This window comes from Lathyrus oleraceus, chromosome 5 (assembly GCF_024323335.1).
Source record: "Lathyrus oleraceus cultivar Zhongwan6 chromosome 5, CAAS_Psat_ZW6_1.0, whole genome shotgun sequence".
NCBI lineage: Eukaryota > Viridiplantae > Streptophyta > Magnoliopsida > Fabales > Fabaceae > Lathyrus > Lathyrus oleraceus.
This window is the reverse complement of record NC_066583.1, coordinates 266,140,050-266,159,447: the sequence shown is the minus strand read 5'-3', so window position 1 is coordinate 266,159,447 and position 19,398 is coordinate 266,140,050. Positions and strand designations below refer to the sequence as shown.

Genomic DNA, 19,398 nt, shown 5'->3' with positions numbered 1-19,398 from the left:
AACCATATCCTGCAGACAAGGGCCACATGCTGGAACATTTGTTCCCACATATACTCTTTCTTCACAAAAAATAGCCTGAGAGCTCCATGTTATTTTGTATAATGCAGTCAAACCAAAAGGAACGACATATAAAAAAATTAGAGAATTTCCTATTATATTAAGGGCTCATTGAAAAATGGAAAATAGGAAACCAATTTGTGGGGTGTAGAGACATATCAGATCATTGTCTGATATGCATCAAAGCAAACAATTTAAATTGAGGATCAAAACTGTTCAATGTGAATAATTGTTGGTTCAGGTATAAGGAGATCATCCCTTTATTGAAGAGTGCTAGAAATCGTTTGAAGTGCATGGAAATTATGCATATGTTTTGAAGGAGAAATTAAAGCTTCTGAGAGAGAAGATAAAGATATGGAAAAGGAGGTCTTTGGTTTGATAGATTTAAAGATTGAAGGATCTATCAAGGAGCTTAATGAGTTAGATGATTTAGTTGCGTCCGAAGAAGGAACTAGAAACATGAACATGGCAGATAAAAGACGAACTACATCAGATTTACTCTAAAAATTGTTGCAGTCAAAAGAAAGCCTACTTCGACAGAAATCTAGACAAAATTGGATTTTGGAGGGTGACTCATGTTCGAGGTTGTTCCATGCTTCGTTGAAATCCAGGTTGGAAAGGAATAACATAGCATCAATTAAGAATGACAGTGGACTGCTTGATAAGGTAGATGATGTCATGTAAGAGGCAAAAATCTTTTTTAAAAAGAGATTTCAAGAAGAGAATCTTAACATGCTGACTCTTGAATGGGTTGATTTCACTATGTTGTTAGAAGCATAGAAATAAAAGTTGGAAAAACCATTCCTATTTGTTGAAAATAAAGAGGTGGTGTGGTTAAGCCATGGGAACAAGAGCTCAGGGCTAGACGGTTTCAATTTAAGATTCCTAAAATGTTGTTGGGACGTTATTAATGATGACTTGGTGAATTTTGTGAATGAATTTCACATAAATGCGTCTATCCCAGAAAACAGCCACATAGGAATTTTTAACTTTGGTTCCAAAGGTAGAAAATCCCCAAGAGCTAGATCAATATATGCCAATCTGTCTGATTAGGGTCCTGTACAAAATAGTTGCAAAACTGTTGGCTGCCAAAATTAAGAGGGTGATTGGAACTTTGATCTCCAAATGTTAGTCTAATTTTGTGCCAAGTAGACCGATGGTAGATGGAATTTTGTGCTCTATAAATTAAACTTTACTATCTAAAAATATGCAAACTTCTTTTCTATTTAAATCCTTCAAAATTTTCAAAATCTTAAAAGTTAAATCCTTCAATTCCTGATCCTGAGAGTTATCGAACTTCAAAAAATTCAAGAATAGAACCATTATAATTCCCATAGTCTATCTTGCAATCTATGTATTCAACAACTTCTATACGATATTCCTCAGACATTAAAGAGGGCAAATACAAACTAGGCAGAGAAGCTCTACCCAACCGCCGAGAAGATACTGAGACAGGTTGGAAGGGTGAAATTAAAATCATCATATTCTTTGAAAATGCAGAGGAGAATCAAAACAGCTTCATTTCGGATTGAGAAAGAAGGGTGAAGTTGGAGGAGTTTCACAAGCTTAAAAGCAAAGGCATTATGGTAATGATGCGCTAGGAATTTGAATACAATTATAACTAAAGTCGTCCCAAAATAACTCTAGTAATCTAAAGAAATATGAAAGGCCGAAACAGGTCTTGGGACTTACCTACTCTTCTAATCCAAACAAAGCATAAGAAAACTACTAAATAACATCTTCTTAGAATGGAAGAAATCAATGTGTATGCAATCAAAAATGAAAATTATAGGCCTATTAGCTAAAATTATTAATGTAAACCTTCATTGTTTAGATTTACTTTCTTTAGTAAACAATGTTAATAGCTCTAGAAAAGATCCTTACTTCCAGCAAACTGTTTCAAACAGCTAATTTGAAACTTCCTCATTCCTTCAAGACTTTGCTTCCGGATCATTTCAGACCATAAGTCTACGCATCCTCACCCTCACCCTCAACTTCGTCCTCAGATGTCTCAACATGTTCCCGATATTCAGCCATCATCACCCTCACCCATTCACTACAACTATCATATCCAGCATCATATGCGTCTGAAAAGAACTCCTTAGCTCTTAAATCTTTGATCCGATTATACAATATTTCCAACAAACTTGCCCCGACTTTCAAATTAGAACATCTTTGGATGTTAAGAGATTCAAGAAGAGGACATGCATCAAGAATAGAAAACAATCCAACAACAGTTAGCGCGTTTCCATAAATATCAAGATAGGTTAGCTTAGGCATTGTTTTGGCAATAATAGAGGCCTCAGCATCCCATTTGGAGGGTTTTCCATACCACTTCCCATTAAATGTTAATGATTTCAAAAGAGGACAATTCTGACCGATAACTTCAAGAGATTTCCTAGATAGTTCGCTATTTAAAATGTGGATTTCCTCTAGCATCGAAAACTTCTTTACAAATTCACACCATCCTTCATTTGAAATTAACTTGCATCCATAAAGCCGTATGCACCTTAAAAAAGTAAACTAAAAAACAAACTAAAATCTGATGAAAAACATAGGGTTTCGGTAATCCCCTTCATGGTTTTAAATTGCAGTCATTAGGACGTGCATGGCGGTGATTTATGATTATGATTGAGAAAAGTTTGAAATCCACATATAAAAAATACTTAATGTATGATTTTTCAGAAGTCTGATATGATTTTTAATGTGAAAGGATGCATCACACAGCAATTGCAGTATGATGTGGCCGTTGAGGAAATTACCTATTGATTAATGATAATAACAAAATATAAAACCTATTGATTAATGATAATAACAAAATATAAAACACTAAATAGTTGGAGTATGGAAATAAAACTGGTATTACCTATCAGCAATGTGTTGGAGAAGATGATCAGTACCAAATTCACAAATATAAATTTCCTCTAAATGTCCACAACTTAGGTCAACAGCATATTTACAAAGCTTGGCCAAAAACTCATTATCAACACCACCATAACTAGTCAACTTCACGTAAGGTAGAAGATCCAACATATGAATTTGGCGCCACGTGACAGGATCTTTGCAAATGTTCCACCAATCAGGACAAACATTGCGTGCGTTCATCAGAATTTGGACGGCACCAAGCCTTTGAAGTATGTTTAATGTTATGTCTCTTGGAAGTTCAAGCCAATTAGGGTTTGTTGCTGTGCTCTCATGTTTCGCTTTCTTCGACTCATAGGAGGAAGACATCGTTTTGTGTGTGATCTGGAAGTTAAAACAGCAGCGGAAGTGTTGGTGAAGTTTTTCTTTTAGGTTTTAATATAGGGTTAATTAGGTTGTGATTTAATGATTCAACATATTTGATGATACAGCAAAATAAAACGCGTTAATCTTGGGTCCACAATTTATATATCCATACCAATCAAAAATTTCAAGTATTTTTTTAAAATTTTGAGTTTTTATATATTTTATTCTCTAAAACAACTTTGTTTAATAATATATAAAAATTTAATTAATACGACTTTATTTTGATTAATATATATTCTGACATAAAATATATGATTTAATTGAAATACACCGATAGTATAAAAGGATTTTACACCGTCAGTTAATCTTAGACGTTGGATATTAAAATAAGTTTGACTTTTATTTTAAAAATCTGTAAAGTAATACAAGGTGATGAATCGTCAATGTAAATCATTTTACACTAACACTGCATACTAATTAATTCCAAAAATATAATATTAAGTAATAAAATAAAATTGATTAATTGAACATGAAAAAATTGATTAATATAGTTTATATCTTGGTTATTGAATATCCTGATATCAAAAAATAATATTGAATTAATTTTGATTAATAATGTGCATAAGATTGGTTAGTTAATGAGTTCTCAAACATAAATAAGTTTAAATATAAATAATAATAATAATATATTTAGTTGTAAACGTGGTTAATAAATTATAACTAAAATGATTAATAGTATGTATTTGTGTGGTTAATACAATGATGAAATTGCTTAATATACAATATTATATTTATGTTTTAAAATAATTTTTAAAAATTATATTTTTTTATAAGTAATATTTTTTATTTAAAAAATAAAAAAATTATCCTATAAATATAGTAGGTTTAAGTATTTTGGGTATCATTTAGTGTCAATATAATTTAGTGTGAACATAGAAATGTTATATGGTTAATATTTCTATTCTTTCTCTCCATTATCAAACAAAACAAAAGACAATGTTAATTTTATTTCTGAATTAAGAACAAGAAACTCAATGGTTAGTTTTATTAAAATATTCTGCTTCTCGGAGGAGGGAATGGTTTCGCTACCATAGCACACACATTGAAGTGGGTTATTCTCTCTAAAAATAACTTCTATTCTATTCCGTTTTTTATTATAAATCATTTCTATAAAAATATTTTGTAGCACAATCTAAAATATAAATTATTTTATATTATTAATAAATTATTAATATATTTTTTTATTATTTTTTTAAATATTTATTATTTTTTTATTTTAATTATGTCAATTTATTTTTTCAATATAATTAATGAAACGACAATCATATGAAACCCTCCATAATTTTTTTTTTCCTGTTATAATTATTATATTTTTTAATATCTCTAAAAAAATCAAAAACGACTTATAATAAAAAACGAATGGAGTAATTTATAATATAAGAAAGTTAATAGTGATGAAAAATTTTAGTTTACCCCTATTTTAAAATCTGACACATGTACAAAATGGAGATTTTTCATGTCCACAATTTTAAATTGCCAATTAATTTGGTTTAGTTTGGCTCAACAAACTGTTTTCTTTTGATCTAAAATTAATATTGTTTCTAATCTGTCCAATTTAAACACAACATTAGTAATAATCATTTACTTTTATAATAAAATATAATTATACTGTTTAATTTTCAAAATTTATTGGCATTTATTATTGATAGGTCATATGCATCTTATTGTGCTTTATTATGAAATTGCACATTAAAGAGGAATTGAGGAAGATTGTCTACCCGAAATAATTGATTTGAAATTAATATTATAAAGATGTTGCAACGTCTTGAACAACCGTTTGTTATAACATGTAATTTTAAATTTATGTTAACGTTAATATTATCCATCTAATGTTTTTTTTTATGTTTTCACTATTAGAATATGTCATTTTAGCCTCCTAGTTTAGAGTCGGCCACCGACACGGACACTATTAGTGTCGGCTAAGCCTACGTTAACGGACTCTATCTAGGTACATCTTTTAAGACAGGTTATTTTTTTTATTAGAGTCGGCCAAACCGACTCTACTTGTTCTGTTATCTTTGAAGAATGTTTAATTAATTTATTTAGAGTCGGTTCGACCGATTCTATCTAGTAGCATTATTTTTTAATTACTATTTATTTACTTAGATTCCGCTTAGCCGACTCTATTCTTATAACATATACATTATATATATATATATATATATATATATATATATATATATATATATATATATATATATATATATATATATATATATTTTAGGTTTAAGTATTTTATTTATTATTTAGAGTCCGCTTGGCGGACTCTATGGAATTTTCTATTTCGAACCAAAAATTACACAACAACTTATTTCCCTCTTTTCTTTTCCCTCGTCATATTTCACTCTCCCTCCATTTCATTTAACAAAACCAAAACCCTAATTCCATGGAGTTTTGGTTCGTCAATCCCTAATTTGTGAATCCCTTTTTCCGTTAATCACTTTTTTCCCTATTTCGTGAACTGATTCGTGAATCCCTAATTCGTGAATCCATTGAAGAATCCCTAATTCCCTAATTCAAAATCCCTCGTTAAAGGGTTTCTGAATCATCAAAGGTAATGCATATTCATCTCAAGTCATTTTCATGGAGTTTTGGTTTAATGAGTATGAGATAGTCATATGTTTTATGTTTTCTGAATGTAGGTTTTCCAGAACCATCGGCTTTGTGGATGCTGGAAACAACTTTTCTTTGCAAGTTTAGTATTGTTTCCAAATATGTTTAAAGTCTCCTTTAAGTCTGAAACTACAAAAATCAAATTATTTGCTAATTGGTTTTCTGAATGTAGGTTTTCAAGAATGCTCATCTTACTTAGTGGAGGCAGTAAGCAGTTGTTGAATGCAAGTTAATTTGGAACCGAAGCACTATATCATCCGGGATTTTGCAAAGACAACTATTTCTCAAGGTTAGTCATCCCTATGTTAATTTGGAACCAAACTGAACAGTTAGTGTTTGCAATAGTTAGTGTTTGCATCAGTTAGTATTTCTCAAGGTTGGGGTTATAATTTATTTTGAAGGAAATGTTTTTTCTGGACTCAAATTTATTAACTGTTTGCATCAGTAGTGAAAGTTGTGTTTGTGAAAGCTGTATAGTTTCTATGATACTCCTGTTATGAACATATGTGTGGTGTTAAATGTGATTTTGATTGCTCTGCTATATAGTTTCTACTCGTGTTTGTGAAAGTTGTATAGTTTCTACTTGTATCTTATAAGCATCACTTATTTTAACCATGTCCTGATATTTATACACCCAAGGCCATAGTTGCTGAAACTTATAATCTAATCCAAAACCTCTTCAGGGAGTTTTAAGAGGTTCTTTAAAAATGTGTTCCATTATTTTAACTCATTTTGTAAAGTGTAACAAACTGTTATTACAATTGAAAAAGGGTTCCCCTTTGAGAGAATAATAGAAAATTCTGTTATTCATTGGTTCTTTCTCTTTTCTTGTTCTTTCTTTCTCTCCTCCTTGTTCTTGTTTAACTCTTCAAATCCCTAATAACTCAAGTTCTACCAGACATTATCATTATACAAATTACTTTATTTGGGATAAATATATAAAAGCTAAAAGTTTCAACTTTTCAACACTGTACAGTGAAGAAAAAACAAGGTATCTTACTGAACTCTGACCCCCAAGAACAAGATAAAATGTTAACACTCAAAACGATAAATACAAAATAAGCTGAGATTTACCTAACTTGAATATTTCAGGATTTTTTTAGTAGAGCAGAATATTTTATGGTTTGGTTTAAAGGGCCTAGCAAAATAGAAAGGTCAAAGGTACTTACTAACTAAGCCATTATCATGTGTGGCTGGAGCAGGATGTACACATCTTTATCAAGAACAGTTATAATTTGACTCTCACTTACAAGTTCTTCCCATGGTTGTTTTAAAGGAAACATCCATCTCTGATATGCAAAGATAATCGTCAGCCTCGCTGCTTCCCAGTTTCTTTCTTTACTTTTGCATTTCCAGCAGTTAAGGATGTCTTATCATTATTCTGGTTGTAAAAATTATTATTTTACTTCTTTTACTGACAGGAAAAAGAATGTTTACTAGCAGCCTTCCCATAAAACTATTATTCCTTTGGAACATGGTTGTCATTGAGTACATTATAAACATAATGATTTTTTTTAATTATGTGCATGTTTAAAATAATAAAGTCTTAATAGCACTAAGCAAGCATAGTAATGTATATTTTCGACAGTATTGTCTTTAGTCCAAATGAGGTAGCATATGCTCCATTTCAAAAACAAATTTCAGAACATATTTATTATATATGGTTCTTCCTTGTAGTTGTAGGATAATTATATCAGCCATTCATTTTTGTCTAATATATGTTTTAATTTTCAGTGGTTGACGAGTTAATTGTTTGCCTTATAGAAAATGGATCGTACTTGGATGTACGATAGAGTATATTCCAATAGACACAGATTGAAAGAAGAGTATGTTCGCGGGGTTAAAGACTTCGTAAAGAGGGCTTTGAAACAACCTATTTGTAAATCTGAGGGAGGGATAAGGTGTCCGTGTATAAATTGCAAGTGTTTCAAGATAAGATTACCAACTAATGTTAGACTTCACTTGTATCGAGATGGATTTCAACCAGACTATTGGATTTGGACTCAACATGGAGAAGTAGAGCTCAATGTTAATACAAGGAATGATTAAAATAGTAGTGAGCATGTGCATCATGATGACCAAATTGAGGCAATGAATCAGATGGTGTATAATGCTTTTAGGCCTTATGGAGTATTCTCTCACGTGAATGATAACATAGAAGTTGAGGAATATACGGAGGATGAGTTTCTCAACGAAGATGCCAAACGATTTTATGACAAGTTGATATCTTTCAACAAGCCCATTTATGAGGGAGCTACCCAATCAATATTATCAATATTGTCAATATCTACTCAACTTCTTGAAATTAGGTCTAATTAGCATGTTCCACAAAAAGGTTTAGATTTTGTTGCACAAATGCTTAAAAGTGTATGTCCAGTTCAAAAATGCTTGCCCGAGAACTATTACCAAGCAACACAGTTGGTATCTAAGTTAGGGCTAAAGGTTGAGAAGATTGATTGTTGTAAGAATGGTTGTATGTTATATTACAAGGATGATAGCAAGTTATCAGAGTGCAAATTTTGTAATGCTCCTAGGTTCATTCCTCGCAAGACTGGCATGGGAAAGTACAAAGATATCCCAGTGAAGAGAATGTTCTACTTCCCAATCATTCCCAGATTACAAAGATTGTATGCATCAACTGAGTCAGAAACTGAAATGAGATGGCATCACATGAACAAAAATAGTTCCAACATCCTTCGCCACCCGTTAGATGGAAAAGCATGGAATGAGATTGAAACATATTATGCATTAATGTTCTACATAAATGCATCAATGTTCTACATATTACACTTTATTATACACTGTATTTGAAACATATTATGCTTGAAACATATTATGCATCAATGTTCTACATAAATGTTACAGCAGAAATTTTCACTTGTGTATAACAAACATAAATATGTACATTTTGAGGAACTGTATTTGAACACAAAAGAGAAAAAGAAATTAATAAAAACTTCACACCAAACTAATTATAAGAATGTTTCCAAAAGTGTTATCAATATCGCCACCACAAATTTTGAAATTAACACTAGTATTCAATACAAATACATTTATTATGTAGCTGTTAAGTATTCCTTGTGCTTGAAACATGCTTGAAATAGAAAATACATATATGAATGATACAGTTGCTTGTGTTATCTTGCTGTTAAGTATTCCTTAGTTTTTCTATTATGCAGAAGACTTTTAAAGAGAAGTTTGATGCAAAACTTCAGCCAACTGAAGAAGGGAATGGAGAGGTTGTTCGAGTGTTAGATGGAGAGCGTGTAAATCAGTTATGGACAGAGGCTGCTGGGGGCGTAACTGTGGTCGGGTTTATGGCGCTGCAGATTTAGCTATTAATCTAAAACGTGGATCAAAAAGTTTTACCCAACAATCTCAAACTCCTCAACACTCTATGTTTGGGATGTCATTAGAAGCTGAAAGAGCAGCTAGAATTAGAGCTGAACAAATTGTCGAGGCTACAACGACCCAATTACAAGAGGCTAACGAAGCAATGCGAGCTGCTATCGAGGCTGCAAAAGCTGCTACCGATACTGCACAAAGGATGGAGAGGGAGATGAATGCTTGGAAGGAATTTATGATGAAGAAATTTGACACTTCAACTTTTGTATCACATTCTCATCATTATGATGACGATTTGGATGATCAGTCATTAGATGAAGATTGATCTTGTACTTTTAGTAGAACGAATTAATCTCGGATGTGATTACTTTTTGTGTATGTTTTTTGAAAGTTAATGTGGGTAGAACTTTTGTAGTTTCTTTCACGAATGTTTGAGATTGTTTCCAAATGTTTTACCATAAATATGATATTGTTCGGTTGATGGAGTGGATTGAAAAAATTTGTTTGAGTGAGGTTGATTTTCTTCGAAGTTGAAGTCATGTTGCAACCCGACTCTAAACATCTTTATTGTCCTTTTTTTGTTGACTTTAGAGTCGGTGTATGCAAGGCTAAATATAATTATTGACTTTTCTATGTTGACTTTAGGGTCGGTGACAGGGACGCTATATGTTTTTTCTAACAAAAAATGTTGACTTTTGTTTGTTGACTTTAGAGTCGGACAGGGCAACGCTAAGCATAATTATTGACTTTTCATGGTTTTGAAACAATATAGCATCGGTCCCATTAGTGTCACCTTAGCCTCAGTTACACCGAGGCTACGTAGCCTCGGTGTATCTTTAGCCGACGTTACCCAGTAGCTTCACAACTTTTATTCAAGGCCCGACACCGACGCTAACCACATATTAGTGTCCGTTTTTTCACCTATAGCGTCTTAAAGTGGCCGACGCTAATAACTGTTTTTCTAGTGGTGTTTGTACGTTGGTTTTCCATTTTGTTAATGTCTCATGTTATTTGAAATTTTGTTCCTTAGGGGACAGATGTCGAACACAATATCCTAGACAACTCGTTCGACTTTTTATAACATAATCCACACAATTAACACAATTTATCTTGTACTGTTGGTGTAAGCCCTAGAGGCCAATACTTTTGGTACTTGTATCGAATTAATAAAAGGCTTTTTCTTTATTATGATTGATTAATAAAGTCCCTAGAGTAGATAGTCTGTTTAATGTATCAAGTGTGACTTGATCATGAGAACGCATTAAACATAAGGCCACTATTCTTAAAGTATCCGTAGTCGAGCTTTAGTGTGAAGTGGGATAACACTAAAGCATTAAGACTATTATGTTTGTAGACTGATGATCACATCTCATGGATCATGGATAAAGAGTTATCAAGTCTTAAACATAGGTATGAATATTAGGAGTAATATTTATACCGGATTGACCCGCTATGAGAATACTATATAGAAAGTTATGCAAAGTGTCATAAGTTATTCTCATGGTGATAATAGTGTATACCACTCTTCGACCTGAAACCACTATGAATCCTAGATGTAGAGTCGAGTGCTTTATTGCTGATCCAACATTGTCCGTAACTGGATAACCATAAAGACAGTTGATGGGTATTCCACAAAGCATGCTGAGGGACATGAGTGTCCTAGATGGAATTTGCCCATCCTGCGTAACAGGATAAATGTCTATGGGCCCAGTATTGAACTGGACAAGGATGACACGGTTTATACCTTGTGTTCAATATAGACATAAGGGCAAAAGGGTAATTATACACATAAGTATTATCACAGAAGGAATTGTCAGATCACATGACATTTTCGCGTCTTGGGTAGTAGTGATGTGTTGCTAGATACCGCTCATTGTTTATTATGTTAAATACATGATTTAATATAATTGCCAACGCCGCGAAAACCTACAGGGTCACACACAAAGGACGGATTGATGAGAGATAGAGTAACTAAGGAATACCGTAAGGTACGGTGCCCTTAAGTGAGTTATGGAACATCGTAAGGTACGGTGTACTTGAGTAGAATACGAAATATGGTAAGGTACCATGGGCTTAAGTGATTTTGGGCATATTATAAGATATGGGCCAAAATACACTTAAGTGGGCTTTTAGCTTGAAGCCCACACAAGTGGTTCTATAAATAGAACCCTTGTGCAGAAGCATTCATTGCGGTTGCATTATTTTCGTTTTCTCTCACTCTCTCTCTCTCACTCAAAGCCTTCATTCGTACCAGCTAGCACTAAGATTGAAGGAATCCGTTCGTGTGGATTGAGTAGAGACGTTGTCATCGTTCAACGTTCGTGATCGCTCCGTGGATCTGCATCAAGGGTTTTGATCGTCACAAGAGATCTGCACCAAAGGTTTCGATCATCACAAGAGGTAAATATTCTATCACTGATCATGACCATTCGTAAGGATCTCTAAAGGAGAAATTTTTAATTTCCGCTGCGTTTTGGACCGCAATTCTCCTTCATGTACAATATGATGAAGTAGAAGATACTTAAAGAACACAATAATTGGTAACTCAGTTAGATGCAACAACGCCTACGTCTGGAGGATTGGATTCCAACCCAAGGAAATAAATTCACTATTAGTAGTTTAGTATGATTAGTCTTGTAAGCAACAACAAGTCCTATGTGGTTCAATGTCTACCCAGTGACTTTCTATTTAGGATTCCCCTAAATATGATAATCCCTCTCACTTTCTCTCAATCATTAAACTCTAGTAATTGGTGGTTAACCCAATTATCAATGTTGAATATTACAACTAAACTAGACAAACCTTTATACCAAGTTACTTAAACATAGAGATGTACATAAAGATGTTGAATCTACAACTCAACTAGACATACCTACAATTATGTCAAGTTAATGAAATATTATGTGTTGTACATATAATAACAAGGACTCTTGTAAATCATAGCACTCTAAAATATTCAATATTAATGCTTGTCCTCCAATGTAGGTTTGAGCTCCTTATATAGTATAATAATTCTAGGTTTTTCTCCTCAGGTCCTAGCTTTAATTTTGTCCAGAATTATTGCAGAGTTTGTTGGATATTATTTGTTCCATAAATCTCTCCACCAAGATATGACTTGTTACAATTTAAATTTTCATTTAAATATGAATTTATCTTCATCCATTTGTCAAACAAATCACCTAATCATACTGTTAAACCAATAACAATGAAATATGATGCAATCTTTGATCAAAAAATCTTCCAAAATGTAACAATGTTGACATGTTGCGCATGGCTCAGATGTCGTACCAACATGCTCTAACATCGCATTGAACATGTGTCCCTTCTGCACCTCCATACAACTTAAGCAAGCTAGATTAATCTTGAATACTTCTCCATATTATTGTTTTGTAAAACACATTCAATCCAAAATGAAAAATAACCCCCTCCCCCTTTGGCAAATTGAGGCAAAACAACTCTTTAAGATATATCACTTATTCAAACAAGAACAAGTGATAACCAGTAAAAGACTATCAGAGTATACACTTTCATCAGCAACAACTTTCATCATGGTTATAGCACATCAGCGGAAAATCAACAGCATAGATGCATGCCACACAAAACAATGCACTATGTATTCGTAACCAGAGTACTCATGGTTACGAAGCATGTATTGTGTCTCCATGTCATTTTGTATCAATGACTTATAAAACTTGACAGAGTTATTTTCTGAAAAAAAAGGTTGTTGATAAAAAATTTGGGACACGGGTTGTCTTAGTTTGGACTCAATCTTCCTTTTCAGATAAGAGAAGTCAGCTCCTCTATTTAGACAAAACCGAGTGCATTCGGTGTTTCTAAATAGGAAGCCAGACATATCACATTCATAAGTCTCACCATTGACGTGAGCTTTGATTTTGTATTGTGAAGAAGATGACATGTTTTGTGAAGGTTTTGTGAAGATTGCTGTGAAGATATTGTGAATGTTTTGTGAAGATTGCTGTGAATATATTGTGAATGTTTTGTGAGGATTGCTGTGAAGATATTGTGAATGTTTTGTGAGGATTGCTGTGAAGATATTGTGAAAATGTGTGTGAATATTTATACTGCAAGATTCCCACACATCTTTGCATGCATGTCTTCAACCAAGTCTTCCCCAAGAGCAACGCATGCATGTAATAATTTTGACACGTCTACTGCCTATCCATGAAATGTATTCTCCACCTAGTCTGAACTTAGTCTGCAAGATTCCCACGCATGCCAACACTACCACCTAGCCTGCACCTATTCTGCAAGATTCCCACCTAGTCTGGCCTGCACCTATTCTGCAAGATTCCCATGAAATGTATTCATAAATTAATATATATATTACTTGAAATGGCATGCTGTCAATGAACATGATTTTGAAAAGGAAAGGATCGAACATGATTTGAAAATTGAATTTTTTTTTTTAATAACCAGAATTTTTTAAAAAAATTTCAATGTCTAAAAATGAAACAGACTCTAATTATATTTTATTAAAATTATAAAAGAAAATTAGACTTTTTCTAGATTCTAAGTAGAAATAAAACTTCTTGATATTTGTTACATTTATTTATTTATTAGTATTTATTTTTAAATTAATAAATGCATAATAATTGAATAGAATAAGAATTAATTAATGATTAATAGGATTCAATTAATAATTTATTAGATTATTATTTTACTCTTATTCATGATGAATAAGAATTAATTCATAATTGATTAGATAATTTTGTTAATGCCATAATTTTGTATGAATTCAATGTGTTATAAACTACTATTATTATTTCCAATAAAACTATAGACAATATAACTCCTATCAATTATGGTGGCATGTTGTTGCATTTGATAATCTCTTACTAATTTTTTTAAATATATTTTTAGTTCTGATTTGATTAGTTTCAAAATTTTATATTTATTTTATTTTTAAGATAAAAACAAGATTTTAATCATATTATATAGATGTGAATAATCTTTATCACTCTATTATATAGTTCTAAATATTTTTTAACACTCTAAATAAGGGTAACATGGTACAAATGTTTGAAATTCTAAAAAAAAAAAAAAACATATTTAAAAAAAAAAAAAAAAAGATTTAAGGATAGGCGCCACTCCTAGTGGCGACTTGCCCTACCCTTTAAGGGTAGGCGTCAACTAGGGTGGCGCCTAGGTGTATATTAGGGCAAAAATTGCCCATTTTGGTAATTTTTTGGAAAAAATTGGTATTTTTGAAATTTTTTTAAAAAATCTGGATATTAAAAAAAAAATTCCTATCTTGCAATCTATGTATTCAACAACTTCTATATGATATTCCTCAGACATTAAAGAGGGCAAATACAAACTAGGCAGAGAAGCTCTACCCAACCGCCGAGAAGATACTGAGACAGGTTGGAAGGGTGAAATTAAAATCATGATATTCTTTGAAAATGCAGAGGAGAATCAAAACAGCTTCATTTCGGATTGAGAAAGAAGGGTGGAGTTGGAGGAGTTTCACAAGCTTGAAAGCAAAGGCATTATGGTAATGATGCGCTAGGAATTTGAATACAATTATAACTAAAGTCGTCCAAAATAACTCTAGTAATCTAAAGAAATATGAAAGGCCGAAACAGGTCTTGTGACTTACCTACTCTTCTAATCCAAACAAAGCATAAGAAAACTACTAAATAACATCTTCTTAGAATGGAAGAAATCAATGTGTATGCAATCAAAAATGAAAATTATAGGCCTATTAGCTAAAATTATTAATGTAAACCTTCATTGTTTAGATTTACTTTCTTTAGTAAACAATGTTAATAGCTCTAGAAAAGATCCTTACTTCCAGCAAACTGTTTCAAACAGCTAATTTGAAACTTCCTCATTCCTTCAAGACTTTGCTTCCTGATCATTTCAGACCATAAGTCTACGCATCCTCACCCTCACCCTCAACTTCGTCCTCAGATGTCTCAACATGTTCCCGATATTCATTCATCATCACCCTCACCCATTCACTACCACTATCATATCCAGTATCATATGCGTCTGAAAAGAACTCCTTATCTCTTAAATCTTTGATCCGATTATACAATATTTCCAACAAACTTGCCCCGACTTTCAAATTAGAACATCCTTGGATGTTAAGAGATTCAAGAAGAGGACATGCATCAAGAATAGAAAACAATCCAACAACCGTTAGCGCGTTTCCATAAATATCAAGATAGGTTAGCTTAGGCATTGTTTTGGCAATAATAGAGGCCTCAGCATCCCATTTGGAGGGTTTTTCATACCACTTCCCATTAAATGTTAATGATTTCAAAAGAGGACAATTTTGACCGATAACTTCAAGAGATTTCCTAGATAGTACGCTATTTAAAATGTGGATTTCCTCTAGCATCGAAAACTTCTTTACAAATTCACACCATCCTTCATCTGAAATTAACTTGCATCCATAAAGCCGTATGCACCTTAAGTTACTTGCCCTGTAAGAATAAAAAGTAAACTAAAAAACAAACTAAAATCTGATGAAAAACATAGGGTTTCAGTAATCTGAAACATAGGGTTTTAAATTGCAGTCATTAGGACGTGCATGGCGGTGATTTATGATTATGATTGAGAAAAGTTTGAAATCCACATATAAAAAATACTTAATGTATGATTTTTCAGAAGTCTGATATGATTTTTAATGTGAAAGGATGCATCACACAGCAATTGCAGTATGATGTGGCCGTTGAGGAAATTACCTATTGATTAATGATAATAACAAAATATAAAACCTATTGATTAATGATAATAACAAAATATAAAACACTAAATAGTTGGAGTATGGAAATAAAACTGGTATTACCTATCAGCAATGTGTTGGAGAAGATGATCAGTACCAAATTCACAAATATAAATTTCCTCTAAATGTCCACAACTTAGGTCAACAGCATATTTACAAAGCTTGGCCAAAAAATCAATATAAACACCACCATAACTAGTCAACTTCACGTAAGGTAGAAGATCCAACATATGAATTTGGCGCCACGTGACAGGATCTTTGCAAATGTTCCACCAATCAGGACAAACATTGCGTGCGTTCATCAGAATTTGGACGGCACCAAGCCTTTGAAGTATGTTTAATGTTATGTCTCTTGGAAGTTCAAGCCAATTAGGGTTTGTTGATGTGCTCTCATGTTTCGCTTTCTTCGACTCATAGGAGGAAGACATCGTTTTGTGTGTGATCTGGAAGTTAAAACAGCAGCAGAAGTGTTAGTGAAGTTTTTCTTTTAGGTTTTAATATAGGGTTAATTATGTTGTGATTTAATGATTCAACATATTTGATGATACAGCAAAATAAAATGCGTTAATCTTGGGTCCACAATTTATATATCCATACCAATCAAAATTTTCACATAGGGTGAACAGTAATTTTTTTAAAATTTTGAGTTTTTATATATTTTTTTCTCTAAAACAACTTTGTTTAATGATATATAAAAATTTAATTAATGCGACTTTAGTTTTATTAATATATATTCTGACATAAAATGTATGATTTAATTGAAATACATTGACGATATAAAATGATTTTATACCGTCAGTTAATTTTAGATGTTGGATATTAAAATAAATTTGATTTTTATTTTAAAAATCTATAAAGTAATGCAAACGGATGATAGTGATGAATCGATAGTCTAAATCATTTTACACTAACAGTGCATACTAATTAATTTCAAAAATAAACTATTAAATAATAAAATAAAATTGATTAATTGAACATGAAAATTGATTAATATAGTTTATATCTTGGTTATTGAATGTCCTGATATCAAAAAATAATATTGAATCAATTTTGATTAATAATGTGCATAAGATTGGTTGGTTAATGAGTTCTCAAACATAAATAATTTTAAATATAAATAATAATAATATATTTAATTGTAAAAGTGGTTAATAAATTATAACTAAAATGATTAATAATATGTATTTGTGTGGTTAATACAATGATGGAATTGCTTAATATATAATATTATATTTATGTTTTAAAATAATTTTTAAAAAATAAATATTTTTTTTATAAGTAATATTTTTTATTTAAAAAATAAAAAATTTATCCTATAAATATGGTAGGTTTTAGTATTTCGGGTATCATTTAGTGTCAATATAATTTTGTGTGAACATAGAAATGTTATATGGTTAATATTTCTATTCTTTCTCTCCATTATCAAACAAAAGACAATGTTAATTTTATTTCTGAATTAAGAACAAGAAATTCAATGGTTGGTTTTATTAAAATATTCTGCTTCTTGGAGGAGGGGATGGTTTCGCTACCATAGCACACACATTGAAGTGAGTTATTCTCTCTAAAAATAACTTCTATTATCATTATATGCCGGTTTTTTATTATAAATCGATCTATAAAACTATTTTGTAGCACAATCTAAAATATAAATTATTTTATATTATTAATATTATTTTTTCTATTATATCTTTAAATATTTATTATTCTTTCATTTTAATTGTGTTAATTTATTTTTTCAATATAATTAATGAACGACAATCATGTAAAATCCTTCATGATTTTTTTTATATCAGAATTATTATATTTTTTAATATCTGCGAAAAATCAAAAAGGACTTATAATAAAAAAACGAATAGAGCAAAATTTTTCATGGACAAAATGGAGATTTTTCATGTCGAAAATTTTAAATTATCAATTAATTTGGTTTAGTTTGGCTCAACAAACTGTTTTCTTTTGATCTAAAATTAATATTGTTTCTAATCTGTCCAATTTAAACACAACATTTAGTAATAATCATTTACTTTTATAATAAAATATAATTATATTGTTTAATTTTCAAAACCTATTGGCATTTATTATTGATAGATCATAGGCATCTTATTGTGCTTTATTATGAAATTGCACATTAAAGAGCAACCGAGGAAGATTGTCTACAAGAAACAATTGATTTGAAATTAATATTATAAAAATGTTGCAACGTTTTGAACAACCGTTTGTAATAACATGTAATTTTAAATTTATGTTAACGTTAATATTATCCGTCTAATGTTTTTTTTGATGTTTTGTACGTTGGTTTTCCATTTTGCTAATCTGTCATGTTGTTTGAAATTTTGTTCCTCAGGGGACAGATGTCGAACACAATGTCCTAGACAACTCGTTCGACTTTTTATAACATAATCCACATAATTAACACAATTTATCTTGTACAATATGATGAAGTAGAAGAGACTTAAAGAACACAATAATTGGTAACTTAGTTAGATGCAACAACGCCTACGTCTGGAGGATTGGATTCCAACCCAAGAAAATAAAATCACTATTAGTAATTTAGTATGATTAGTCTTGTAAGCAACAATAAGTCCTATGTTGTTCAATGTATACCCAATGACTTTCTATTTAGGATTCCCCTAAATATGAGAACCCAATTATCAATGTTGAATATTACAACTAAACTAGACAAACATTTATGCCAAATTACTTAAACATAGAGATGTACATAAAGATGTTGAATCTACAGCTCAACTAGACATACCTACAACTATGTCAAGTTAATGAAATATTATGTGTTGTACATATAATAACAAGGACTCTTGTAAATCATAGCACTCTAAAATATTCAATATGAATGCTTGTCTTCCAATGTAGGTTTGAGCTCCTTATATAGTATAATAATTCTAGGTTTTTCTCCTCGGGTCTTAGCTTTAATTTTGTCCAGAATTATTGCAGAGTTTGTTGGATATTATTTGTTCCGTAAATCTCTTCACCAAGATATGACTTGTTACAATTTAAATTTTCATTTAAATATGAATTGATCTTCATCCATTTGTCAAACAAATCACCTAATCATACTGTTAAACCAATAACAATGAAATCTGATGCAATCTTTGATCAGAAAATCTTCCAAAATATAACAATGTTGATCTATTGCGCATGGCTCAGATGTCGTACTAACATGCTCTAACATCTCATCGAACATGTGTCCCTTCTGCACCTCCATACAGCTTAAGCAAGCTAGATTAATCTTTAATACTTCTCCATATTATTGTTTTGTAAAATGCATTCAATCCAAAATGAAAAATAACACCCCCCCTTTGGCAAATTGAGGCAAAACAACTCTTTAA

General features: G+C 31.4%; 2 protein-coding genes across 2 annotated transcripts; both read right to left on the bottom strand.

Moving 5' to 3' along the window:
* Positions 1-1,897: 1,897 nt before the first annotated feature.
* Positions 1,898-3,328, bottom strand: LOC127080126 (putative F-box/LRR-repeat protein 23). Its single transcript, XM_051020459.1, has 3 exons — positions 2,924-3,328; positions 2,820-2,852; positions 1,898-2,566 (listed from the first exon to the last, which is right to left on the bottom strand). The coding sequence occupies exons 1-3, from the start codon at positions 3,286-3,288 to the stop codon at positions 2,026-2,028; spliced, it is 939 nt and encodes a 312-aa protein (XP_050876416.1). The 5' UTR covers positions 3,289-3,328; the 3' UTR covers positions 1,898-2,025.
* Positions 3,329-15,199: 11,871 nt separating this feature from the next.
* On the bottom strand, positions 15,200-16,508 carry LOC127080125 (putative F-box/LRR-repeat protein 23). The gene is made up of 2 exons (XM_051020458.1): positions 16,121-16,508; positions 15,200-15,755 (listed from the first exon to the last, which is right to left on the bottom strand). The coding sequence occupies exons 1-2, from the start codon at positions 16,483-16,485 to the stop codon at positions 15,200-15,202; spliced, it is 921 nt and encodes a 306-aa protein (XP_050876415.1). The 5' UTR covers positions 16,486-16,508.
* Positions 16,509-19,398: the final 2,890 nt, after the last annotated feature.